The sequence below is a fragment of the Gopherus evgoodei genome, chromosome 9 (genome assembly GCF_007399415.2).
Source record: "Gopherus evgoodei ecotype Sinaloan lineage chromosome 9, rGopEvg1_v1.p, whole genome shotgun sequence".
NCBI classification, from domain to species: domain Eukaryota; kingdom Metazoa; phylum Chordata; order Testudines; family Testudinidae; genus Gopherus; species Gopherus evgoodei.
In genome coordinates this window covers 88,060,754-88,082,070 of record NC_044330.1, presented here as the reverse complement: position 1 = coordinate 88,082,070, position 21,317 = coordinate 88,060,754, and the positions used below count along the sequence as shown (strand labels likewise).

General features: G+C 40.4%; 1 protein-coding gene across 7 annotated transcripts; it reads left to right on the top strand.

Moving 5' to 3' along the window:
- The first annotated feature begins 596 nt into the window (after positions 1-596).
- RLIM (ring finger protein, LIM domain interacting) lies at positions 597-19,049 on the top strand. 7 transcript variants are annotated; one of them, XM_030574271.1, is made up of 6 exons: positions 597-806; positions 3,536-3,656; positions 4,127-4,212; positions 9,100-9,292; positions 11,008-11,091; positions 12,212-19,049. In XM_030574271.1, exons 4-6 carry the CDS (start codon positions 9,124-9,126, stop codon positions 13,750-13,752), a joined length of 1,794 nt encoding a protein of 597 aa, XP_030430131.1. In that variant the 5' UTR covers positions 597-806; positions 3,536-3,656; positions 4,127-4,212; positions 9,100-9,123; the 3' UTR covers positions 13,753-19,049. The 7 variants fall into 7 exon arrangements, with proteins under 7 accessions (XP_030430131.1, XP_030430129.1, XP_030430128.1 ...); XM_030574269.1 differs by having other exon boundaries at positions 4,127-4,410; XM_030574268.1 differs by having other exon boundaries at positions 4,127-4,425.
- Positions 19,050-21,317: the final 2,268 nt, after the last annotated feature.

The window sequence follows — 21,317 nt, the reverse complement described above, 5'->3', positions numbered from 1 at the left end:
CGAGCCGGCCCTGCACCTAGGGTGCCAAAAAACCTGGTGCCGCTCCTGGGGGTTGCCAACCCTCCAGAACGGTTCTGGAATCTCCAAGAATTAAAAATAAATCTTTAATTAAAGATAATGTCGTGTGATGAAACCTCCAGGAATTCATCCAACCAAAGTTGGTAACCCTATTCGGATTAGCCTTCCTGCAACCACAGGCTACCGCGGCCCATCCTCCTGGTGCGGGAGCCCAACCGACCCGTGTCTTTCACCCGACACCTTAGAGCGCCAGCGACGGAGGTGGCCACCCTGGGCACCGCCGCGCTAGGGTGCAAGGCAGGACCCGAGGGCTGCGGCCCCGCGCTCATCGGAGCGCAGGAGGGAGCTGCAGGTAGCCAGTCTGGCCCCGCTCCGATTTAACCGGCCACCCGCCACCGCTTCAGGAGACCACACAACGCAAAGCCCCGCCCTCCTCCTTGGCCCCATCCAAAATGGCTGCCTAGGCAATGAGTGGGGCCGCTCTCTCTGCCCGGTCCTCCACGCTCTATGGCGGCTTGTGTAAGGCGCCTCGCGTAGGGCGGACGGGAGAGGAGTGAGCATGCGCAATGAGTTTTCCTTCACTTCCTCTGGCGGCCGCTCCTGTTTCCGGCCCCCCACTTCCCTGGTAACAATGGAGCAGAAAATGGCCGCCTGAGAGGGGGAGGGAAGGGGACGCTGCTGCCGCTCGGGGAGGGACGGAGTGGGGCGAGCCAGGGCTGAGCCCGCTGAGCACCGGGGCAAGTAACAGACCGAGACCCGGCGGGGAGGAGGGAGCCTGGCGGCGGCGGGTGAGTATCGGGGCTGGACGCAGACTTTCAAAATGGCCTAGGGAAGGGAGAGGCCCAGGCCCAGGGGAGGAGGAGGCGGCGGCGCTCTGGTTGCCGGCGGGGAGGGGGAGTCTGTGTCCCCGAGCCCCTGCCCCCCGTTGATCCTCGGCCCTGCCTCGCCGGGACACCTGGGAGGAGGGCCTAGGCGGTGGGTGGCATCCCCGCTCCTGGGGCAGGGAGGACAGCAGGCCCTTTCGGTCTCCACGGAGGCGACCCCTTGGTCCGCTCTACCTCATCCCCAAGTGTGAGCACCGTTCCTTGTCGGCAGCAGAGGGGCCTCACTTCCTGCCTCATCCCCTCGGGCAGGGGAGGACTGACACCTCGGGGCCCTTCCCGTCCACACGGCCTGAGCCCGGAAGGGGACCCCTTCCGCGTTGGGCACCGGGCCAGGCTCCCTCTGTTGGGCTGCGGGGCTTCCCGCTCCGCTGTACCGAGCTGGGTTTGAGGGGGTTTGAAACGTGAAACTAGGCCTTTGGGTTTGTAGGAAAACTCGGGCCTCGCTCTCCTCTGTCCAGTGTCTCCTTTAAGGAGGTAAGAGTGTCTCAGGCCCAAGCCTTCATTTTATCCTCCGCACACAAGGAGCCCCATCGTGAGGAGAGAGATGGAGAGGACTCTCTGTGAGGGCCCCTTCTATTTCCAAGTGTCTAGGTTGTTTATAGTTTTGTGACCCACGAAAACTGATAGCATTGTGATCCCCATTTTATCTGTCTAATCTCACTTACTTCCCAGTTATCTTTATTTACCACACCCCAAAAATGTTCTGAGGATGTTGTAAAAATGATCTATACTTTTAGGAATGTTTATGGAGGTTCAAAACTCTGGTCATCCTGGGATGTCTTATGCTGTTTGTAGTCATATATCTCAAAGGAGGATCAAAATCTATTCTGTCTGTATCTTATGGACTTATTTTTTATCCATTATCTATCTATTTGATATATTTACAAAAAGGGGTTTCAACAAAAAACTTCCCTAGGAAATTAAATTGGAACATTGGATACAGTCTGTATTTTCTGGAGTGAATAAACACAGCCCTGTTTAGTGTTAAATAACCTTTCAAACTGAAGTTGTACACAAATAACAATAATCAGGTGAACAGCACTACACCTAAGACTTCCCATCTGCACTATTGACTATATTGATTAATTTCAAGTTGGAGGTGACTATGAAATAGTAAAGATGCTGTAACATCCATCTTCTAATCATTTCAACCACAATAAGTTGATAGGTAGAGATGAAAATTAAAGAGTAGCTCCTTCCTTTTGTAGATAAAGTTAAATATCTTCTTCCCGAGTCTGTGATTGGATATGTTATGGTGATAGCCCAGTGTTTAAAAAGTGCCTCCCTATTCCCAGCAGAGGTTTACCATTTTGGAATGGTTAATCATCATTTGGAAAGTAAAGGAATCAGAAATGATTATCTAACTGCTCATCATCAAAAGAGGAAAACATATTTTATTAAATGGGTTACAAAAGAAATAAGTACTGCATTCTTCCCCTCCTCTCTCAATTAGCTGTACTATAAATGTATGTATCAGAGGGGTAGCCGTGTTAGTCTGGATCTGTAAAAGCAGCTTTTAAAAATGTGTGTGCTTCTGGCTCTTAATGTCGCATAATTAACCACACCGGTATTTATATAAGGTGATGTGACCATCAAACAAATAGCAGGTCCCTAGCCTGGATAATAAACATGTTGTCCAGTACATATTAACTACCTCACAGAAAAGAGAGAGTTGACAGTTTCAGCATTCTTCATCTCTCCACCAGACTCAGAACAGCCTGGTGCCTAATCTTCACACATTTTTTTGCACTTGTTTGTTTGGTTAAGGGCATGATTTTTTTTAATCAAAATATTTATACTGGTGTAGCCCCTTATAGAGTTAAACAGTACAATTCTTGTGTATAGACAAGCTCTTAAGAATGTGTTTAGGCTAAGATTTAAAGATGTCTGTAAGAATGTTAGTAACACTTGCTAACACAGTGGTTCTCAAACTTGTGTACTGGTGACCCCTTTCACATAGCAAGCTGCTGAGTGCGACCTCCCCATAAATTAAAATCACATTTTTATATATATTTAACACTATTATAAATGCTGGAGGCAAAGCAGGTTTTGGGGTGGAGGCTGACAGTTCGTGACCCCCCCCCATGTAATAACCTTGCAAGCCCCAGTTTGAGAACCCCTGTTCTAACAAATCTAGTGAAGACAAGACATTGTATAGTCTAACCCATGCTGAACTGGTTTAATTGAAACCCAACTGGATTAACTGATCACTTACTAGCTGAATAGTTTACACTAGACTTTTAGAGCATGTTAGCTAACATGTTCTAACACACCTTTAAATCCTCTTCTAGATGAAGTCTAGGTGAAGAGGGACAGGAACTTGTAAAAACCTAAGCCAAAGTATTGAAAGGATAAAACATAGCACGTTTATCTATACCTTTTTACCTTCAGGATCTCTTATTTTTAATTTCTTATGCATAGGCACCTATCTTGCAACCCGTATTTTTAAAAAATGTGTCAGTGTTAAACTTTAATGTAGGGATGGATCTTTCCATGGGTATATAAAGGTAACTTGGAGTGTCACAACATGTCGATTTGCTTTTCTCTTCAGAATGTGAGACACTTGGCTGTGTGTAAAAGCATAAAATGCATATAAGGTTGCAATTTCATCTTCTTGTCCTGGTTTATGTCAGCAGACACCGCTTGGTATTTCTTGGCTGATCTGAAGTGTTGATGTTTAACTCTTTTCTTCAGTGAGGACTGCAAAGCTGAGCAGGTTCATTGCTAAAAAATCAAGTGGCAACACTTGATTAGGTAAGATATACTAATATGCACTTACTTTATCCTCTTAATTTTAATAACTTTTTTAAAAAGTCCAACAAGAACAATCTTTTACAAATTCAGTATGCCAGAGGCATCTGTATCCATAATCTCATAAATAATCTACATGAATTTCTGTTTTTTAATTGTCATCAAAATCAGATGATGAGATTGTAGTTTTACATACAGCTTGGTTTTATATTTAAACATAATATATTGCTTAAATGTTATCAAATAAGGTTTTTTGGTTTAAAAAAAAACTTTTGTATTTGGCAGTATTTCATGAATTAGACAGCAACCAGGATAGGCTTGTACAATAATCCTTGTTTGTTGGTTGCAGTTGTTTGTCAGCATAGCATTGGCCTGTTATCTCCAGTAGAATCTGTAATAGCAACAATTTTGTGGATGAAGTGGAGTTAAAAGAAGAGTTGAAGTTACATGTTTTTTGCATTGAAATTCTACAGGTTATGTTTGATTTAGAGCTTCCATTAACCGGAGGTCCTGTTTCTGCTGAAACTTGAGCACTACTCGACGGTCATCAGTTTTGCGGGTCTGGCTCCCTGGGATGCTACCCTACTTTTGCTGCTCTCCCTTTCAGTGACGACACTGGCTGCTGACATACCACAGTGCTACTTCCTCCTAACTTCAGAGTGGGCGTTTTGCTTGCTGACCTTACAGGATGCTCATTTTTAGAGCAAGAGAGAACCATTTTCATGAGACTCCTCTTGTGATACCTCATGTCCAATAGGTCTTCTCTTCTGTGGTATACTCTAAAGACCAAAAGCAACATAATGTCTTATTTATTTTCATTTTCAACATGTCTTTGTGACAAATGCTATTTTAATAAGGAAAATTATAACATTTTGAACCCTCAGAGTTGACAGTGGAGTTCTAAGAATGCAACGTTTTATTGGATATGTGAAAGTATTGACACATGTTCTATTGCAATGTCATACCTATGATTAAAATGACATTCTGATTATTATGACTTCTACTTCTTAGCGCTCTGGGAACATCTTTGTTCCTTTATTAAAATAGCATTTTATACAAATACTTTGTAAAAAGACAAAATACTTTTTTGGTGTTCTTTGGCAAATTGACATTTTTCCAGGGGTGGGTGTGTGTTGTGTTGTGTTGTGTTGTGTTTGTTTGTTTTTTGTTTTTTTGAGGCAAGAGTGTACTGGTGACATTTGAGTGGTGTAATGTTTGGGGTAAGAAGACATCACATTTAATGTCCAGATGGATACTTCAAGAGCTTTCCGTAGGTGTTTTGTTGTATCTTAGAATGCACATTCATACTACATCCATTAGAGTTAACAGCAGCAGGCAAAGAATAAGCCCAACATGTAAGGCAGACCTTTGAAAATTTAATTCCCTGTTGCCTCTACGCTGTAGATATTCAGATTGAATTGAAGGCTCTGATCCTGCAGTAAGAGGTATACAGGCAGACATCTGCGTCTAGGTGGAAAACTCACAGTGGTCCATCTGTGTGTATCTTGTTGCAGGATTGGGATGCAAATCTCAGTGAGCCCTCTCCTTCACATGCTTATATATTTTTTTTAATGCTCTTAGTAATTGGGTTCGCTCAACAGTCATTTTCTATGGTCTGTTTTTTAGAGCAAGGATTTACAGGATACAACAATGATGAAATGTCAAGGTTGAAAACACATGAAATGTGTGGCTTCTTAATATATTACAACTAATTATTTATAAAGTGATTGGTGTTTGACACAGCTACATTAAAACTGTTTACTAGTTTTTTCTCTTGTGCATCTTAGAGCACAGATCGTACTAGTTTGTTTTTTGAAGCCTAGTCATTAATTTGGTTGTCACATGTTAAATAAGGCACTTTAAAATATGACCTAGGTTTTGCAAATATTTTTGTACTTTGAGAGAAATGGAGTTCAAAATATTCTAATAGCTAGTTTTAATTTCTCTCAATCTGAATTATCTGGTGTTGGAGAGCTTTTCTTGACAGGGCGCTAGGGATGAGCTTTCATCATGAAAGCGGGTCAATAGTCCTGTTAGAGATTTAGGGGATCATTGGGGGTTTGGGAATGTATATATTTTCAAGTCAATATCTGAGTTTTGTCTTGTACATTTTTCTTGAAGTTTGGTTTAGATAAGGGCAACTCTGACTTCTACACTGATACAACAATTTGCCTCTGGTTGCCAAAAAGGATGACTAGTTTCTGTGGGATGGAAGTGGATCAGTTGGTAATAGCTCATTAAGTATTGTAGTAGGTAATCACTATTTAGAAATTAGTCTTATGTCGAGCACAGTTGCTAAACTATTTTCACCTATTAACCATCCCTTTTGTGTATTTAGAGTTATACATTAAATTGCTTGGAAGAGAGTCAAGAAATCTGCATAATGTATAGGAATCTAATTTTTAGAAAATATCCAGTACATGCCAAATGAAACGATGTCACTCTTAAATATTGAAACCCATATATTTTCATTGCTGATGAAGAACACAACTTTATTTTTTTTTAAATCACTGCTTTTTCTTTAAACAGTGTAAAGACTTTGATTAATTCAGCTCAGATAGCTTTTGGGTTATTTTACTATGTCCTGAAACAATTTATTTATTTTCATGCAAGGAGGACTTAGTTGGTAGGTCATTGTACCATCTGCTCAATTAACACATTTTTGGGTAGCCGTTTGTGATCCTCAGATAGAAGGTACCATATAAGTGCAAGGTAGTAAAGATAAAGGTGAATTAAGAGTTTAAGCATTTTACTGTTGTATGGGGTCCGAAGTGAATTTCTTAAACAGCTATTTTAGTAAATTCTTGAATTGTGATGCCTAACCCTCTTTCCTAGATTGACTTTCTACTCAGGCCTAGTTGTCACAGTATCAATGAATTGATCATTTTAGTACTGGTAATGGAGCAAAGTAACTGATAATGGCAACTTTTTTCAATACCAAATGAATATCTTTAGTTCTCGATCATTTTATACCCCAGAGACCATAAAGTAACTCCTCCCTTGGAGATTATAAAATCTTTTACTATAGGTAGTCATTTCTTGCTATTAAAGCTTACTGTTTTCCACAAACTCTGCTGCTTTGTACTGATGGTAAGGACATCACTAGTCATTTGTGCCTGGCACCTTTGAGTGGATTGTTAATGAGTAACTACAGGGAATCCACTTGACTGACTTGTCAATGAGTGGGCATACCAATTTAAGAGTTTACTGCAATAATATCTGGTTATTCAGCTGCTAAAAACACTCCCCATCACCATTTTCAAGAAAACTTTCACTTGTTTCGGTCAAGTAGCTGTACAGACTCTCTTGTTTCCAGCGAACTTTAGACACATCTTACTGTGCTTCCGTAAAGATGTTCAGTTTCATTACTGGATAAACTAAAGTTGGCTATAATCAACAGATCTGCACTCACTACATCTTAGAGACATGAGCTCCTCCAGACATTTGTGCTCTCCCTCGCCAGTTCTGTGCTGACAGAAGAAGGGAAATTTCAGGTTGTGTTATGCAGGTAAGAACAAAATCTCATGTTAAGTTGTCCAAAAGCAAGGAAACTCACTGAGGTGAAACATACTATATATGACCTCCCCTACGCAGGTTTAATAGGATGCCATTGTTAGGTCTATCATAATGTATAGGCAGACATGGTGTGTTGTGCCCTTCTTTGCATTTCTTGCTTTATGGTAATATGCTGCTTACAATATCTTAATGTGATGTTTACATTTTAGTGATTAGGTCTCATTTTAGGCATCAGGATTGTGCACTACACTCAAGACACAATTTGGATGGTGTGCCTCAGCAATTAAATCCCTGACGGACAGCTGTATCTAGTTATTGTTTCCATAGGAGTCTGTTGCATAGTAATAGGGTAATGGTGCTGCGTTACTGCCACTATTGAAATGGTGTTATGTAGCTAGGCAGAACCAAGAAAACCCCATTGTCACTGTAGTACTATTAATATCCTAGTGATAGGCATCTAGAATTTATAGGATTCTGCAATGGCTAGGGTAGAAGAGAACTGTTTCTTGGAGGTGGATAAACTGGCTTGGTGCAGAGTCTACACTAGGTGTTTGCACTGGTGAAGCTACTTTCGTGTAGCTATACCAGTGTGAAAAGCCCTAATGTAGACAAACCTCCAGGAGTAACCCTAATAGTGTTGAATCTAAATGCAAGACCCTCCTCTGAGGCCTTCTTCCAATAATGCCATTTCTCACATCCAACATGTAATTTTGGGCTTGGAGAGGGAAGAATACAAACACAGTAACTCTTGTGTAAGTTACCTTAATGTGTGTAAACAAATGGGCCTTGAATATCATGCAATACCTCTCCTCTATTTAGGAGATGTAATGATTTAATCTGTAGAGACATTATGATTTTTCTTGACAGTTTTGTTTAGAAACCAAAACAAGGATCAGTTTCATGCACTAGACCAGTGGTTTTCAACCTTTTTTCATTTGCAGATCCCTAAAAATTTCAAATGGAAGTGGCAACCCTTTTAGAAGTCTTAGACATAGTCTGCGGACCCCCAGGGTCCACAGGTTGAAAACCACTGCACTAGACAAGTGGCCAAGAAACCAGTCCTATTATATTTGGAAATTCTCCGATTAAAAAGCACAAAACAGAATGTATTTTTTGTTTTGTTTTTGTTTGTTTGTCCCCCCCCCCCTTTCAGTATGTTCATGAGGCTTCAGGAGCTGTTTTAAAAAAGGAAACATTTCCGGTGGAAATGTTGTATGGGAGCATTCGACCAGGTGTAAAACTAGCTAGATAATGAGCCACATGAGTAATTGGTGCATTCCCACAGTTGTGTAAGACAGTGCTTTACATCATGATTGGTGAGGTATACTGATTTAATAACCAGGTTTCTTTGTTTTGGCTTCCATTTGGATAGGTTCCGTCTTAATTGTCCAGAAGGATTTCTGATCAATAACACGAAGCACTTAGTTTCCTTATAGGCTTGAACTTGGGAGGCTTAATCCTATTAAAATTGCCTTTTAAAGGAACGTAGTGTTGGATTCAGATGACTCGTCCTTTACAGGATTGTTTTAAGGCAGCCTTTAGGCTGCTCTAGGTTGTGCTTTGTCAAGTAGCTGCAACATCAGGGTATGCTATAAGGGGGTTTAGACGTCTCCTTCCTGAGCAATGTTGGGTGCACGAAAGATTGTCTGAAGGATTTGGTCTGTAATTTTTATGCTTCCCTAAACATATTGCATTTTCAAAAGTATTGATTTAAATGCTGAACCAAGTAGTGATTTAAATTGCAGTACAAACTAAATTTCTCCTTAAATAATTTAAATAGATGATAGCGATTAAGTGTGTGTTGTCAGGGTCAAGTTCAATGACAGATTGTGCTGAATTCCACTGAATGTGTGAATAAGCATTGCAGATTATTTTATTCACTTCTGTATGTATGGTTTTCAAAATATGTAGTTTTCTTCTCCTTTTTTAGATACTTTCCCACTCTTTCATCAACATGGAAAGCTCAGATTCTAACGATAAAGCAAATATTGATCACTCAGAAGCACAGCGCCGGAGTCAGCTGGATCGATTAGAACGTGAAGAAGCTTTCTATCACTTTGTAAATAACCTGAATGAAGAGGACTATAGGCTTATGAGGGATAACAATTTGCTAGGAACACCAGGTATGTTACGACATGTAGGTAGCATGAAAACTTTAATTTACAAATGTGAATGCCTCTGCATCCATGTTCAGACGACCTGGTTCCTCTCACTGTTGTGCTGAATGTATCTTCAGCATTTATTATATTTTTAGTACTATTTTATGCCATTGTAGAGAGTGGTTCTTTTGCTTAGTTGAGCACACAGTAGACCAGTGGTTTTCAAATTTTTTTTCTGGCGACCCAGTTGAAAAAAATTGTTGATACCTGCAGTCCAACAGAGCTGGGGATGAGAGATTTGGGGTGTGGTAGGGGCTCAGGACTGGGGCAGATGGTTGGGGTGTGGGAGGGGACTGTGGGCTGGGGCAGAGATTTGGGGTGCAGGAGGGCGGTCAGGGCTCTGGGCTGTGGGTGCAGGCTAGGCTGGAGATGAGGCATTTAGGGTGCAGGGAGGGGCTCTGGGTTTTGATTGAGGGGCTCTGGGTTTTGATGGAGGGGATTGAGGTGCGGGCTTATCTCCAGTGGCTCCTGGTCAGCAGCACAGCCGGGGTGCAGAGGCAGGCTTCCCGGCTTTTCTAGTACCACGGACCGCGCTGTGCCCTGGAAGCAGCCAGCAGCAGATCCGAATCCTAGGCGAAGGAGGGCAAGCGACTCCGTGCGTCTCTCATCTGCAGACACTGCCCCCCAGCTTCCATCAGCCGGGAACTAGCTAATGGGAGTGCGGAGCCGCTGCTCAGGGCAGAGGCAGCGCGGAGCTCTGTGGCCCCCCTGCCTAGGAGCCGGACGTGCTCCTAGCTACTTCCGTGCCAAGCGTGGTGTCAGACTCAGAACAGGTAGGGCTATAGTTTTTACCGGCTGGCCATCAGGCTCCCTGCGTGCTAAGCAAGGTGACCCAGTGTCTTGCATTCTGCAGCCCAGTACTCAGTCATGACCTGAAGTTTGAAAACCACTGCAGTAGGCCATTCCTTGAAGGTAATATGAATAGTGTCGAGCTTGGTAGGTTAAACTACATGTGCTAATTCAATTTTAAGAAAACTTTAGTGTTCACTGGGACTTGCAAAGTCTGTACTACTGTGGGCTACATTGGCATCTTGCCAGGTATTTGAGTCTCACTTGGGCCGTTTTTACATAAGAAGATTGCACTGGTTTAACTAAAGGTGTAATTTTAAAACTGATGTAGTTAAACCTGTGTGTGAACAGCCTTATTTCAGTATAAGAGTGGCTTATTTTGTCTGAGGTAAAACTGATTCCTGTTAGACTTGTGCTAAACTGAAATAAACAACTCTTAATCTGAAACGTGTCATCTGAGGTTTTTTTGCATTAGTTTAACTAAATCAGTTTAAAATAACACTTTTAGATAACCAGTGCAACTTTCTCTTGTAAATGAGGCCTTGATTGATATAGGACGGAGAATACTGCTGACGTGTGTTTACAAGACCCAGCAAGCATTTCGCCATCTTCTGAGCAGGTTGTAACTCTGTGTTAGCTGGAGCCTCAGCAAGTCTTACCTAAGGGCAAGAGTGTAGGAGGGCTGTAGGGTATACTTTGGCTACCCTGACTTATAGGTATCACGGTGTGTCAGAATTGAACAAACACTTAGAAGCAGTCATTATTTTTGTTAGTACAGTATTTGCAGTTCAAAGAGAATGTAAGCATAAGAACTCTTAGGCTATGGATTATTCTTGCCTTTACATATCTGCCTTTAAAATAGTTTTGGAAATCTTTGCTTGCTTCCTAAGGTGAAATTACTGAAGAAGAATTGATGAGAAGGCTACATCAAGTTAAAGAAGGTCCACCACAGCAAAATGGTGATGAGAATAGAGGTATATATATTGTATTTGTGGAAGCTCTTAACTTTAGCACCCAATATAGATCTTAACTTGAGTGCAGGAATGGAACATGTTAAGCCTAGGCAGATGCGAGGTGAGCAGTGTTTTAGAATTAAGTGAAGATTATCTGATATCTGCTTCTGAGATCAGTTTTGAAGAGATTACAGCTAGAACACATGACACTTCTATTTTGCTGCACTGTGATTGCATCTGCATTTCTTTCTTTGTTTAGATTTCTCTCCGTTTTGTTCCCTTACAAGGGTGCTTTCTGAGGTTCCCACATTTTCTCACCTTTACTTTTTCCATCTCAAGGTTGCCACGTTGCCTCCCTGCATAAAGGTTTACACACAGGTCCCACTGAACCCTGTCATTGTTCATTATTAGCTAAATGAGTTTGCTAGACTAGGGAACCAAGTATTCCAGGCCGCTTAGTCTACATTAGCACTTATGTCAGCAAAATTTTTATTGCTCAGATGTGAAAAAAACATTCCCCTGAGTGACATAAATTTTGCCAGAATAAGCGCTCATGTGCACAGCGCTATATCGCCAGGAGAGCTTCTCCCACTAACATAGCCACCACTGCTCATTTGAGCTGGTTTTATTATGTTGGCTGGAGCGCTCTCTCCTGTTGAAATAATGCAGCTACACAAGTACTCTTACAGCAGCACGACTGTATTGGTACAGCTGTGCCTCTGTACGCTTGTTATTGTAGACATGGCTTTGGTTTGTGATTTAAGTGCCACTGTACTCAGCCATTAAATTGACAATATTTGAGCAAGTAAAAAATATCTAATCTAATTTTTTTTACTGTTGAAACATAATGGACTTTCCATTTAGTTGTTACAAGAAATAATTATTTTGATGACTTGTTTGCTATTTGGCTACAACTTCTAAAGAGGCATAATTATTGGCAGTAGAAAAATGTCCACTCATGTTCCCTCAAAGAAAAGCTCTTGTGGACATAACACTTAATTAATCAAGCTGTTAAGGATGAAATCGTTATGGTGTTTAAAAGACTTAAATATTTTAGAACTGTAACTTGCTTAATTAAGTAATTATATTTTTGGAAAATACCTCAGTTCTCTAATTTTGGTAGTTCCCTTTCTTTTGACAGGTGCAGAATCCACAGAAGATGTTTCTAATAGAGATTCCATAATAGACTGGCTTAATTCAGTACGACAGACTGGAAATACCACACGGAGCGGGCAAAGAGGAAACCAGTCTTGGAGGGCAGTGAGCCGGACTAACCCTAACAGTGGTGATTTCAGATTTAGTTTGGAAATAAATGTCAACCGTAATAATGGGAACCCAAACCCAGAAGCTGAAAATGAGCAATCTGTAGAGCCCTCTAATGGTGAGGATTTGGAAAATAGCCAAAGTGATACTGAGACTCCAAGATCTGAATCGCCATCTGTAAGGCAGCCTGGCTCAGACAGAAGTACCTCCGAGGAGTTAGCAACTGAGGAAGCATCTCCTCTCAGAGGCCAGAGAAGAGCAAGAAGCAGGAGCCCAGAACAACGAAGAACTCGGGCTAGGACTGATAGAAGTAGGTCACCTATTAATCCAGCAAGTGAGACTCCTCGCAGGTCTCCTCACAATATGCCATCTCAGACACTTGATCATTCCCTGGTAAACGAATCTGAGGGAAGTTCTAGAACTAGACAGCATGTGACGTTAAGGCAACATACAACGGGGACTGAGATTGCAAGTGAAAATGCAGTTCTGTTTTCAACCCCTGAAACAAGACCTGCTCCTCCAGCATTAGGTTCTTCAGAAACAAATGGCAGCAGTGAATCTGCAGCTCCTGGACAGAGGCCACCTACTATAGTTCTTGATCTTCAAGTGAGAAGAGTCCGTCCAGGAGAATATCGGCAGAGAGACAGCATAGCCAACCGAACCCGATCCAGGTCCCAGACACCAAACAATACAGTTACTTATGAAAGTGAACGTGGAGGGCTTAGGCGTACATTTTCACGTTCAGAACGGGCTGGAGTGAGAACTTATGTCAGTACCATTAGGATTCCTATTCGTAGAATCATAAACACGGGCTTTAATGAGACAACATCGGTCGCAATTCAGACCATTCTAAGGCAGATAATGACAGGTTTTGGAGAATTAAACTACTATATGTACAGTGATGGTGATGCAGATCCTAGTGGCCCAGCCCCAAACCAAAATGTAGATGCTCCTGAGCTACAGAATGGAGGTGATAGTGGTAGTACTAGTTCACGCAGTGAAAGTACTGAAGGTAGCTCAGGGGAGGTATATGAAAGTAGTAATGAAGGAGGTTCAACATCTGCTAGGCGGGAAGGTCGGAATACTAGGGGATCAGTCACTTTTGAAGAAAGTGGCTCTTTACCATTCCTTAGCTTAGCACAGTTTTTTCTACTAAATGAAGATGATGATGACCAGCCAAGAGGACTCACCAAAGAACAAATTGACAACCTAGCATGGAGGAATTTTGGTGAAAGCGATGCTCTGAAAACCTGTAGTGTCTGTATTACAGAATACACAGAGGGCAACAAGCTTCGTAAACTGCCTTGTTCCCATGAGTACCATGTCCACTGCATTGATCGCTGGTTATCAGAAAATTCCACTTGTCCTATTTGTCGTAGAGCAGTCTTAGCGGCTGGTAACAGAGAAAGTGTTGTCTAAATGAGATCTGAATTTGTGGCTGAACAGCTGGTGTAATAGTGATGGGCAACAAAGTCACTTTCATTATGACCACTTTTTGAGTGGTGCTTCAATGTAAAGTAATGAGTCTGGCTGCTTCGTCCCTCATGGAAACATTTTCTCAGAATTAAAGCTTTTAAAATGGGAATCTCTTTAAATTAGAGTCTCCAAATCTATTCAGTTTCAGTGTCTCGAATTTCAGACAATTTTATTTCCCCAAAGACACCTATTTGTTATAAATTTCTTATTTTTTTTCATCATCAAGACTGTTAAGCTCCTTCCCCATCCCCTCCCCAATGCATTGTGAATCTTAAAGACCTCAGCACTCAGCTCATCCCAGTAAGGAACTTATCTGAGAAGTCATCCTAGCTACAGCACATGCTTCATAATGGATTTTTAAAAGCAAACCCAGCTATCCCACTGAATATAAAATTAATTCAACTGCACCCTTAAATATAATTTTGGTTAATTTTCATATTGGGTATTCTTGGACACGTGAGTGCAGATAACACTAATGTTAGCCCTTTTCCCATTGTACAGCTGTCTCCAGCCCATCACTATGGCACGCTGTAGAGTGAGCTGATAGCTTAATTGGGATATTTATCTTGTGGAAATATAAGACTTGCCTATGCTTGTTTAAATACAAAAATCACAATTTTTGTTTTACAATTGTAAAGCTTTTTTGTAGAAGCTCAGTACTTTTCCAGTGCACTGTTGTACTAATGCATTAAGAATTAAAATTGTACCATGCTTCGAAATGAAGAGAATGCTTTTCATAAAGACCCACCACACACACAGCAAACTAAATACAAGCGAGCTGCTTTTGTCAGTGTTATTGTCAAGAGCAGCGCATATCTGTACTCTTTAATTTATGTGAGCAGCTACTGTAACACAAAACAGTTAACAATTAGACAGCTTAATTTCATTAAAACTGGTGGAAATTTAATGTTATAATTGCAGTGTCTTGGCTCAGTAATGCCACCAAAAAGGTGGTGATAAAAAGAAACAGAAACCTGCTCTGAAGACTGGTTTTTTCTTTGTATGGTTACTGATGTGTAATGATACAAACTTGCATGTACCAGTTTCATACAGTGAGGATTTTGCCCAAGTTTTGTATTAAGCTGTATTTTAATCACTGAGGGAGCGGTATGTAACTTTCAGCAGACAAATGTTAGCAAATTAATTTTTCTCCTCCCACCCTAATGACCTCTGGAGTTTTGTTAATGATTTAACATGCTGGACTCCAAAAATCAATGACAGTTGCATGTGACTTAAGTAGCCGTGGTACAGAAATTAACATTTAGGTGTAACTGAGAAATAATCTAACAGAAGTTTCTCAAATAAATTGCCAATCTTAAATTATTGGTTACTGGAGTACATTTAAAAAATGAAATTTCAAGTTGTTTGAATTTGCAACTTATTTTCCTTAAAGTAAATATTAGGCATGTTTCTTTACTGTTAAAGACTGTCTAAATTCCACTTGCATTTTGTATTAAAAGTTAGTGTGGGCTTATCACAATTCAAATCTTATAAATGCATTTATACAATTTTAAGTCTGCTTTGGAAATGTTCATACCTCAGCAGTCTTTACATGGTGGGAAACCTCTTCCCCATCTCCCTCATCCCCAAGAAACCTTTACTCTTTAGTAGCTTTGCCAGTGCTACATGCTTCTCAAGGAAAGCAATGTTCTATTTCAAGTAAAAAAAAATATATATATATAGTAGTTGTTAACTAGGGATATGAACTGCTCTTGCTGGCTAGATCGAAAATGTTGCTCAATACTCAGATGACAAAACCAAGCCTGACCTGTCTTTTTTTACATTAACTAATCTTCAGTGTTTGAGTAGTGGTTACATAGAACGTCATCCTAGCTGTTAAGCCGTTATAATTGAACTACTCACCAGCCAGTTCAGGATTCCAAGATGTTCTGGACCCCCCCTCCCACTTTTCTAACAGTGCGTTTTCATGTCATTCTCAGTTCGAGGGGGAATCCTGACTGGCTGGTGAGCTCACTTTCCTTGTGGTGGAATGCTCCATCATTGTAAGGGTGTTCCTTATCGTATGTTTTAAAAACATTTATAAACAAATACATGCTTTCAAATGTTCTCTCTGAGATGTGTTCATCTATAAAATTGGAGGTTAGATATTAATGTTACTAGTTGGACTTTGTTTCATGAATGTAGCTAATGAATCTTAAGCCAAAACCTCTTCTCAAACATTGGACACCTGGATTTTTGAATCTTTTCTGTAATGTGCACGTAAGTGTATGCAATCACCTGCATTTTTCAGTAACACTCTTTGCTGACTTGGACTGTAGAATTAAAATTGAAATATTTTATAGTGGTATTTGCTACTAATTTCTAAATACACTTTTAGCTTTTTTAAATCAGATATCTTATGAGGACTAAGGACAGAAATGAGAAGAATATGAGCCCATTAGCAACAAGTGATACACAGTGGAGGAAGACTGTAATACCTCATTAAGCAGTTACATTTTTGTTAATTGATTGTTCTTGGTTTCCAAGAACTATACAGTTCAAACATCTTGTAGTTTTATTATGATTGCCTAAAAGTGCTATGCCTTAATGTTTTAACTTTATGTAATTGTAACAACGGTTAGTGTCTGAGGTTCCCAAAAAGGTACCAGAAACCAGTGCTCGCCTCAATTAAGAATCCTTTGAATGTTTCAAATGTTTTAATTATTTATAATGACATTCCTTTTTAAACTCTTCTTATACCAGTAGCACTGGGATTTGTTTCTTTTGACTTTAAACAATTGGCAAGATTGATATTGCTGTTAGTGAGGAACTCTTAAGTAGATGAGGCATTTACCAATGTCCACAATAGTTCCGGAAATGAGCAATGGTATAACTGAGCTACACCCAGTAACTCCGTGGCGTTTATGAATACTTTCATATTATGACCCATGCAAAGCAAGTCTGTGGGAAATTATTGGCCTGATCCAGCAGCAGGAATTCTCATCTGAGTAAGGGTTGCTGGATCAGGCCCTATTATTATAAAGTAATTTAGTTAATTCATGAATAGTACAAGAAATTTATGGGCATCATTCTTTCCTTTAAAGTTATATTAAGCTTTAAAACCCGATATTAATACTTCAGTTTTAAATTAAATTGCAAGCTTTGTAGGTAAAGTATAGAAGCGTCTCTAGTGAGGTGCTCACAATTAGCTGAAGTTAGTCTCTCTTGAATCAGCTTACTTAAAAATATATGAATCCTTTTGGTGCCAAGCATTCTTAACTTATTTGCATCTATAGTTTTCTTAAGCTTAAACCTATTTTTTCAGCATTGGAATTGTAGATGGATGTGCACTGTTTTTACAGCCACTTTACTGGATGCCCATGGCCACGGAGAGGGTTAATACACAGCTGTTATGGGGTTTTTTTGGGCACGGGGTGGGGGGTGAGATTAATGCCCACGTGTACATAGATGGATACATCTAAAAGATCCTGGTAGCCGCCTTATACATTGCTGCTCTCCTTTCCTTAGTTTATGGTGCCATCTTGAGGAAGCTTTTTTTACCCTCCTTCAAAGCTGGGGAAATACACATCTTTGACTCCATTATTTATTAAAACATTAATTTCTTTGCTGTTTAAGTTGGTTTTGTGTTTGAAGGAGCTCCCCTGCTAGAGCTTGTATAAGGAAAGCTGCTGATTTAAAAAAACAAAACAAAACAAAAAAAAACTACACACACACTTGCACACTGTGGACAGCCATCCTTCTGGTGTTTGGGATTACCCCATGGTATTTAAAAGGTAGAAGAGTGCACAATCTTTTGTAAGAGTGCAGTATATAGTTCTAATCAAACTGCAAATTTGTAGACATTTTTAATGGGTTTTATCCATTAAGTGAAAGAAGTGTGAAAAGCAGTGACTGGTTTTTACTGGGGTTCTTCTTTTACTTGCACTTTTGTAAAAATAAACAGCCTTTTGCAAATAGTATTTTGCAGGCAGTTAGTTCATGTATGTTAACTGATCCTTGTTTGGAAAATAGTGTTATTTGACAGGGTAGTTGCTGGACTGCATGCATAAAAACTACTCGTTAAAAGTTTCTTAAGGACTTTCTGTAGGAAGTATTAGTGTGCATGCATAGCAGCTGCACTAACACGATACTGTACCAATTTTGAAGAAGCCATGATTGGCCATTGTGCCAACTTGCAGATTAATGTGTTTTCAGCTAATGTTGACACAATGGATGGTAATGACTGTCTGCTATCCATGGATAATGCGAATATGTAGTGTCCAAAGGACCATTTCACCAATATAATTTCAGCAAGAAATTTATCTTAAAATATTTGCCTACACTTTGAGGAAATTCATGATCTGAGATGCGTTATAGTAACTAGGGTCTAATTTTAAGATGAGAAAAGAAATTTAGTTAAAGCTGACCCATGGTTTCCATTTTGTACCAGTGTGCCTAGGTATTCCATGGGTCTTCCAACAGTGTGTGTTCTTAATCAGCATATATATTGCAATATCAAGGTTCAGCTGGCTGGGTTTAGCTGTTTAGCTGCAGCCTTAACTTTTCTTGGCATTGTTAATTTGAGACCCTTACTATAACTGTAATGCGGTGTTCTGTGTAAGAATCTGGTGTTTCCGTTCATACCTCAGTACGACTGGAGATTTATGTGACTTGATTAGGGTTACGTGATCAGATCTTGAGTTGATTAGGTTCACAGTTGTAATGGAAATGCCTGTGCCAGGAGGTGTTAACTTGGAGCTATGTTAAGGGAATTGAGCAACACAGTTAGAAATATTTCAAATTTTCATCTACAGGAGGCTTTTTTTTGTTTGGGTTGCATTGCTGAGGGGAAGGAGACAAGCAAATCTAATGGTAATGTAATTTACTCAAAGCACATTAAATTATGTTGTGTAAAAATTAGTTTGATTCTGTTATACCAGGGCTTCCCAACCTCTTTTGCACCGACATTTCCCTTTTCTTACGGGCGAATCCATTATTGAACCTTATTTGGTTCCATTATCTGGTTTTCGTCACTTAAATTAAAATCCCAAGAGCCCTTCCCTATATATCTGTTAGGCTGTTGGCTGGGAAGCCCTGTATTAAACTGCGAATGTAACAATTTTCCTTTTTGTACAGTGCTTTACATTGTTTATATTGGACTTTAGTACAAAATGGTACTCTAAAAGGTCATAAAACAGTTTGATCATATTTGATAGCTAACATTTAGGAGGAGTTTGTTTCCTATGTAAGATGTCATAATGCAAATTTAAATAGACTCAATAAAATGCATGAAGTGATAATTTTGTTCTTGATCATCGCTCCTTGGGGACCGGGGGGAGGGGGATGTTCTGTAGTTGGAATGTAATTGAGACTACCAGGGTTAACAGCTCATGATAAATGTGATAGCAATTTTTTTCCCCCATTATTTCCTGTTGTATGAAGTGGGAGAGCAGGAAAGGAATAGAAACCTATGGCTTTTTGTCAAAAGAATTTGCCTCTTTGTCTACTAAAGTGAAGGAATAAATCTCATTACGTACAAGAGTTCACTAAATCTATTGGTGCATAGAATACAAGGACATAGTTTTAAATTATCTTTCAAAATAGTAGCTGTGATTTAGGGGTGCTATTCAGTAACTGAAATCAGGGACCTGGTCTCAGTGGTGAAAGTCAAACTAGAAACGTGCAGAGGGCCTCAGAAACACTGCCAAGTTTGCATGAAGTCATGTATGGCCAGAGGCTTCCTTTTAAAATTAATCTGACCTGTGTGCAGTGCTCCACGTGAATGAGAAGGAAACTAAATACCTTTTGCAGGATGTGGAAAACTATCGGTGCTTCTCCATGCATGCTATATGAGTAGGAAGCAATGACCAATCCTGGACACATGGGATGATATCTGAAACAAAGGGTGGGGGAGTCTAATTGTATTTATTAGGACAGCATTCAACAAGGTGTAACACAAAAATGGAAGGGAGGAGTCGGAGAAGAGTGATAGGATTGTGTGGGATAATATGAAGGCTTACATAGACATACATTATAAGAGCCATGTCTGGGGGAGGAAGGATGGATTTAACTTTTGTACAGATATTTATTGATAAATGTCTTTCATCCAAAACTAACGGTATTGAGTTCAGTTTGGACTGAAAGCACCCTTAAATGTACTGCAAAGCTAAATTGTAGTGTCCCCTGTGTGAAGATGCTTTCAGTGCTCTTCAAGGATGATTTATCTGTTTAATTAGGGACATAATCTAATCTGTCTGAAGGCAAAGGCTTGGGAATTGGGAAGTCTTGAGTTCTAATCCTAGCTCTGATACAGTCTGTGTAGTCTTGGGCAAGTCACTTTGCTTTTCTGCCCCAGTTTCCGTTTCACAGATGGGGATCGTAATCCCCACCTCCTTTTATTTCGAGATGACTGGCTCAAGTGTGCCTCCGATAGGTGCTGATATTCATTATATGAAGTGAGTTGGTCTCTGTTGGGAAGTGGCAACAGCCACATTATTAGAAACCACCGGCACAATTAGCATTGTTTGTTCTTGTTGGAATTCTTACATAGAATGGCCATTGAAACTGATCTCTCCTGGCCCTGCCCACTTAGTGTTGATGTGATTGCAAGGAAAAGCTTGCTTCACTCCTGCTGTCTGCACTGTACAGTACCTACTCTATATAGGGCAGACTTCATTTTTTAAGGTGTCTTTTTACCAGTTCTAAATTCTCAAAGAAAAATACCCTCTATGTTCTAACTTCTCTCTATCTTAGGGTTTTATTCTAGCACCCTTCACTATAGGCTCCAAACATTTTCCATGTAAAATCAATAGCAATAGTGACATCCTGGAATCTTTGTGTCTCCTCACTTTTGGGGGTAAAAACTCTGCTTGGCCTATTGTTGTTTGGCTTGTTTGGTTGGTTTGTTACAAGTTCTTTCTTTGTTTTTTATCATTGGGCAGGTGTGCTTTGGTAGGATGGAATAGTCAGTGTTGCAAATGACATACTTGCTGTGGTGGAAAGAGGAAGGATTTGGAGTGTTTCCTAAAGGATAGTTTAGTTTTGGATTTGTCTAATCACTGGAATTTTATTTCTAGTCAGATCTCCTTGCCCGAAAGTGTTTTATCCCCAACTCTCATACACTTCATCCTGACTTGTGTGATTTGTGTTGTCCCAGAGAGGGACAACTGTTTCAGTGGTTCATAGATTGAAATTTGATCTTTAATACTGTGATTTTAGTCTAGTCCATTAAGCTCCTTCTCAGTCTTTTTCTATAGCAGAACCTCCCTCCCACCTAGCTGCTACCGCAATCCTCAAGCTAGGGTGGCTCTGACATCTCCCCGCCCACCCCCACCTCCGTTTGAGCAATCCTGATCTATTCCTTATGAATTCCCTTCTGTCTCAACCCCCCCCCCCCTCAAAAAACCTTACCCACCTAACTTATTTTCCAGTCCCTTCATTGCATCAAAATTTGAGCTCTCTTTTCTGGCCTTCAAACCCTTATATAATTTAGCTCCTCCCTGTCTCTGTTCAGGCCCATGACCTTCCACTTTGCATTGTCCTTCTACACTCTCCTTCAGGCTTGCTTC